We start from the raw sequence: 7,112 nt of genomic DNA, 5'->3' as shown, positions 1-7,112 counted from the left end.
AAGATAGTTTAAAATTCACAACATCTCTAAATAAAATAAGTAATATTTTTTTCAATTTCACTATTTAAAAATTAATACAGCCCAACTGGAACAACTAGGAACTTTCCGAGCCATTACATTGTAAAGAGCTTTCAAACACTGTTAGGTTATTTAGACTTTTAGTCCTTAAATTAAATTCAGGCTTTTAGTCCTTAAATTCTAAATAAATAAATAAATAAACAAATATAAAATCCTCCAAATACAATTAAGCAACAAACCCACAAAACTGTATTTCTATGGATTTGAATTTATCCAAACTGGTGTCAAATGGTATTTGTATTATGAACATGGGGCATATTGAATGCTATATTAAACATACAGAAGTAAAAATACCCAATAAAATATTCAATTTTGACTTGAATCTCATGACCCCATGAATATCATACTGCAAAACCATCAAATCATATTCCTGTAATATGACCTACATTCCCTCTTAATTTAAGAAAAGTGAGAAACTAGCTAGATGATCACTGTAATTCTCTGCAAAATTTCTCATTATTTAGAAATACATATAGATCTCAAATATATTTATATATAGATCTCAAATTAAATTTGTATTACATTTCAACATAACATTGGGTAGCCAAGAGTTTTTTCTCTGACATATCTCCATAAAAAGTTCTCAATTATACATGATTAAATTGTATTCAATTTTATATATTTGTCTAATGACAAAATCCCCAGATATAATATATAAACATTTTATACCAAAGTTAGCTCTAAAGCATAATTGTATTCATTGAATTAATTTTCCTTTAAATTCTTATTGTAACATGGATGAGACTTGAGGTATAGTGTGGCTAGAGGACTTAGTGGCCACTTTCACAGTTTTATGCCATTGTTCTCCCTAGTTGAGCAGAAATAGTATACATAACAAAAGAGAAACTGTTTTTTCATCTTAATCGAACTGATAAATCAGGAAAAGAATACTCAGGCCTGAATAACGATGATGTATTCATTTAGTTCACTCTTTGACATAAATTCAGCAAAAATAAAATTCAGTAATTCCTTTTGCTGAGTAACAAGGGAAGCCAATTATAACAACAATGGCCAGTGTGACTAGCTGTCATTTACTGAGTGCTTACACAGTGCCAGGCACTGGTCTGATTCTTGACATGTATTACTGAATCCTCATAAGAAAGCTAAAAGCTAGGCACTATTATTATGTCTATTTAAAGGATGAGGAAAAAATGAAGCACAGTGATATTAAGGAACATGCCCAAGATCAAATATCAGAAGGAGACATTGTTCTCGTCTGATTTGTTACACTGCCTCTGCAAAGGAAGAGCTATGTAAGCAACTATATATGAATGCCTACAATGAGCTAGGCATTGTGTGGATGATTTATGGGAATTGTCCTCATTTTATTGATGAGGGATTGACACTTACAGAGGTTAAGCCATTCAAGATCACAGCTACCCAATGATGGTCAGAATTTGAATTTACGTGTGCCTGAATCCAGTCCCAAGGTTCATTTCACAATATTCACATCCAGGTTATAATGGAATATAGTCTAGCACAGGGCTGTAAATGCCACAGCCTACAGGTCAAATTCAATAAAATGTATGAAATTCAATAAAATACAACTTTTATTGGAACAGAGCCATGCTCACTCATTGACTATTGTCTATGACTGCTTTCATGCTGTAATGGCACACTTGAGAAACTGTGACAGAGACTATGGCCCACGAAGCCAAAATTATCTGTCTGGATCCTTACAAAAAAAACTTTTCAGATCCCTGGTCTAAGTTGTCCCTGAACAACATCTTGGTAGAAATTAAAAGAATTCTGATATGATTATAGTTGCTGTGTTTTATATTTAATGTATTAATAAGCAGAAATTGGTAATGAACTTAAAAATCAAAACAAAACAAAAGAACCCAATGTATCTGTTATGGGTTAAATTGCTTCTTTCTCCCAAAAGATATGTTGAAGTCTTAACCCCTGATACGTATAAATGTGACCTCATTTTGAAAAATGTGCAGATGTAATCAAGGTCAGATGAGATTTACTGATGTAGACCCTAATCCAATATGACTAGTGTCCTAAGAAAATGAAAGCACCATGTAAGGACAAAAATGCAAAGAGAGAATGATGCCATAAGATGATGGAGACAGGGTTTGGAGCGATGCAGCTGCAAACCAATGAATGCCAAGGATTGATGGGTCACCACCATCAGCAAGGATGGGGCGACGAAGGATGCTACCCAGAGTCTCAGAATGACCCTGGCTCTGCTGATACCTTGATTTTAGACTTCTGACTTTAGAACTGTGAAATCCTACATTTCTATTATTTTGTACCACCCATTTTGTATCACTTTTTTATGACAGGCCTAAGAAAGAAATACAATGCATTCAGGATATTTAGAGGCAGAGATTAGCACTAAGTTACTCATTTTGAACAGTTAGCAGAGGTTGCCAGCTGAACATCAACATTTTGTTTTTATTTTGTCTTTGTTTTTGGTGGACTTGTATTCGGGAAGTGGCTGCCCTGTCAGAGGCTACATTTCTCTTGCCCCCATTGACTCAGTCAGACTCAAGTGACTTGTACTCATCAACAGAATATTATTGGAAGCAAAATGGGCAAAGTGACTAAGAAAGCAGTGTGTTTTCTTCAGGCTGAATGCACATGATCTAGCAGATGGTTCAGAAGCCCTGTGGGTCATGGAGCCACAAGATGAAAAAAGTCTGAACGCTAAACAAACACATGGAACAAAACCCTATGCTCCCGACCCATCCTCTGCTAACTGGTCTCTATGCGAGAGAAAAGTAAACTCTGGGGGTAAGTCCTTGGAATGGTTTTATATTGTGTCAGCTACAATTACATTAACCACAGTAACTACTAAACACAAAATCAAATTTCTCATCATCTCTAGAACATGAACTCCCTGTAGGTGTCACATTATGATTCCTCTACGAATATTTCTAATAACAAATGAAGAAGGGCATCACCAATGTAAAGTTCACAAGCACTTTAATCCAAACTCAAACAACATTTGCCATCAGCACAAACCTCACAGAAGAGCCAAATAAAATAAATGACAAGAGAACATCCAAACAACTGCTAAGCATTGCACAAAAAGTGAGTAAACCTCAGAATTTGGGGCATAGAGGATGTTTACAGGTGCCACAATGTGCAAAATCCAGTGGTAATAACTAGATGTGGACCTCTAAGGGGAAAAAAAAGGAGCTCAAAGATCAATCTGAGGCACAGCCAAGACTGTGCTTGAAGCAAAGCATTAGACAAGAGGTGAGAATAAATGAGTCACTGACAGCTTTGCCTTCTGCAAACAATGGCTTCCAAGTGACGCCAAAATGCGATCTTTCCGTGGGTGCAACAGGGAAACCAATTGGTGCTATTTTCGCACTTCCTAGAGGCAATAACACATCTAGAGAGAAGTCTTTGTCAAAGATAGTCTTTAAAGCTGCAACTCCATAGAAGCTTTCTATGGTTAGGAGGAGCATTTACCTGTCTTGAATAAAATAAGATGAGATTTTAAGAAATACAAAAATTTTCAAATGAGACATTCTACTTTTAAACTTCTTTTAAAAAATTCCTTTCTTCTTTTTTTTATTTTTAAAGTAAATCTAAAGACTTACATAAGACCTAAAACCATAAAATCCCTAGAAGAAAACCTAGGCAATACCATTCAGGACATAGGCATGAGCAAAGACTTCATGACAAAAACACCAAAAGCAATGCCAACAGAAGCCAAAATTGACAAATGGGATCTAATTAAACTAAAGAGCTTCTGCACAGCAAAAGAAACTATCATCAGAGTGAACAGACAACCTACAGGATGGGAGAAAATTTTTGCACTCTATCCATTTGACAAAGGGCTAATATCCAGAATCTACAGCAAACTTAAACGAAGTTACAAGAAAAAAACAAACAACCCTTTCAAAAAGTGGGTGAAGGATATGAATGGACGCTTCTCAAAATAAGACATTTATGCATCCCACAAACATATGAAGAAATGCTCATCACCACTGGTCATTAGAGAAATGCAAATCAAAACCACAATGAGATACCTTCTCACACTAGTTAGAATGGTGATCATTAAAAAATCAGAAAACAACATATGCTGGAGAGGATGTGGAGAAATAGGAATGCTTTTACACTGTTGGTGGGAGTGTAAATTAGTTCAACCATTGTGGAAGACAGTGTCGCAATTCCTCAAGGATCTAGAACCAGAACTACCATTTGAGCCAGCAATCCCATTACTGGGTACATACCCAAAGGATTATAAATCATTCTACTATAAAGACGCGTGGACATGTATGTTTATTATAGCACTGTTCCCAATAGCAAAGACTTGAAACCAACCCAAATGCCCATCAATGATAGACTGGATAAAGAAACCGTGGCACATATACAACATGGAATACTATGCAGCCATAAAACAGGATGAGTCCTTGTCCTTTGCAGGGACATGGATGAAGCTGGAAACCATCATTCTCAGCAAACTAACACAAGAACAGAAAACCAAACACTGCATGTTGTCACTTATAAGTGGGAGTTGAACAATGAGAACACATGGACACACAGGGAGGGGAACATCACACGCTGGGACCTATTGGTGGGTGGGGGTTAGAGGAGGGATAGTATTAGGAGAAATACCTAATGTAGATGGGTGGGTTGATGGGTGCAGCAAACCACCATGGCACATGTATACCTATGTAACAAACGTGCACGTTTTGCACATGTATCCTAGAACTTAAAGTACAATAAAAAAATAAAGTAAATCAACATAATTATTTTCTGAATTTGCACAAGTTGAACTACATATACTAATTAATTTTTGATAAGTGTTCCTTGTTCTTGCTAACAAAATTCTTTTTTACATGAAGTCCTAATGAGACGGCAGATTGATCTTTCTGGGGTGGCATGCTGCTGTGCGATCAGCAGATTAGCTGCCACCCTGGAACTGGTACACTACCTTGTGGTATTTCTGTGCTATCTGACAGAAGGAATCCAAGATTATCATGTCGTTCTCCATCACTAGCTGGAAAAAAAAAAAAAAAAAAAAAGCTTGATAACATTTTTGGTTTTCTTTTGACATAGTATATTTTTAGTTCACCCCTTTTCGTTTTACTAATTCTTTTTCACACGGTTGAACTCTTTTGCAGATAAAACTTCAACAAGTAAAGACAAAAATTTTTGCTTGGAAGTCACACTGTACATCAGGAAGCTAGAGTTACATACAGAAACATCTGTCAGCATATGGCTATACAGATGCATCGCAACACTTTAGGGTCTGACAGCTTTACTTGGGATGGGCTCTTCAGTAAAAGAACAAATTGCTTTGTTTTCTTGGATTCTAAAACAACAGGCCTATTCCAGAGGTCAAGAATTCTTGATATTAGATCCTGGATTCCATCAGTCACACTTACATAAACATAGATTTTTTTTTCCCCTCAGAGAGTTTATCATGTAATTATATTGTTTAAATCCTACAAAGCAGAAAAAATCGAAAAAAAAATTAAGCTCAAGGAATTGCCATTACAAACAGAAGTCTTTGAATAAACATTATAAAATGGAAGGCACTGAAGATCCCTTGTCAGAGAAGCTAAATGAGAACATACACAACGACTGCTCGTAAGTGCTCAGGAAAAGGCAGAGACAATTCAGCAAGAAACTTAAGTCAGCAGCGTAATGTTTAAAATTGGGGTTTTGCAATCTGACATACCACTTGAATTTCAGCTGTACCATTTTGTATGATCCTAGCATGCAAATGAACCTAAATCACCATTTTTTCATCTTTAAAATAGCACTATAATAGGGATTAAACGAGGTGATGTATGTAAAACACTTAGCACCATGCCTGGCATATAGGAATTTCGCCAGAAAGGGTAGCTTTAAAAAGTGAATATTCATAACAGTTGGTATCATTAACTGAAGTCCCAGTTAGTAGTGCATGAATTTTTATTTCTGTCAGAATACATTTCTGACAGGACTACTGAAAAGTAGTGAAAATGATGGATTTCACAAGACATGTAATGACGGATAATAACTATTAATAATAACTAATGTGGCTTCAAATTTCAGCCTCTTTTAGGGAAAGGTTTTATGACATCCTCTTATAGAAAAAGCAGCATGATTGACAGACCTACATTTTAACGTATATTAAAAATATCATGCAATTTTTAAACTGCATCCTAATCCAGAACTATATGTTAGTTTCTCAAAATGAGGATATCACCTCTGATACAATTCAAGTAGCTCTTTTGAATAGCCCTACAATCAGAAAGAAAAATGAATGCTATTTTCCCCTCAGGTGATCCATATGAGTGACAGGGACAAATAGACATATTCCACATCACACTGCATGTCTGTCTTCCCCTTTCTCGCAAGGAAGTGGCAGCACCAATGAATCACCAAACCTTCTGTGGGCTCCTACCCAGAGAAAGACACTGTGCCAGGCTCTCAGTTGAATCCACGGATGTCTAAATCCTCGTCCTTCCTTCCCCCAAGGAGCCTACAGCTTAGGTGATGAGATCCAGGAGAAAAATATGATGGGTAGGAATGCAAAAGTTAGTGAGTACATCATGTACCGTCTTAAAAGAGGCTTTCATTCCTCCTTGCTAAACAATGATTTGAGTATTAAGTGCCCTGAAGTATAGGTCAAATGTAAATAATTACAAAGCACATCACAAAATATATACTTTCTTACCCCTTTGAGTATATTCTTTAAAACTCCAATAATTTCTGTGAGGGGGGCCTGTGGGAAATACTAAATTGGACCCTCACCTCCATTCTTACCTTTTTCTCCCTTAGCATACAGAGGCTAATTCTACACAGGATAACCAAATCCAATCAGAACTAAAAGTTCAAACCAGCAATAATTCTCCATCAGTGGTTTATGTTTCTGGGAAGTCACAGAGTGCTCTGATCCATGGACCTGCACAGACAGCCTGAGTTGACATACCAATTGAATCTCATCACCCTGGGCAAACAATCTCTAATTCCATCTAGACAGTAGCGAGCAAAGGTGTAGAAAATAAATTTCCCATTTCTACACCATGAACCTTAGATCTACCTCACATTTAAGAGTAAGGTTTCATTTCCTTTTT

General features: G+C 36.4%; 1 protein-coding gene across 1 annotated transcript in view; it reads right to left on the bottom strand.

The window, feature by feature from the left end:
• PCDH7 (protocadherin 7) overlaps positions 1-7,112 on the bottom strand; it is a 471,716-nt gene that overhangs the window by 318,716 nt on the left and 145,888 nt on the right. Inside the window, exon 3 of the mRNA XM_011994273.1 lies at positions 4,979-5,044. Within this exon, the coding sequence (XP_011849663.1) occupies positions 4,979-5,044 (66 nt within the window). The remainder of the gene's footprint in view (positions 1-4,978; positions 5,045-7,112) is intronic.

The sequence above is a fragment of the Mandrillus leucophaeus genome, unplaced genomic scaffold (genome assembly GCF_000951045.1).
Source record: "Mandrillus leucophaeus isolate KB7577 unplaced genomic scaffold, Mleu.le_1.0 Scaffold45, whole genome shotgun sequence".
Classification (NCBI taxonomy): Eukaryota; Metazoa; Chordata; class Mammalia; order Primates; family Cercopithecidae; genus Mandrillus; species Mandrillus leucophaeus.
Note: the sequence above shows the minus strand (reverse complement) of the source record. Positions and strands in the feature narration are given on the sequence as shown.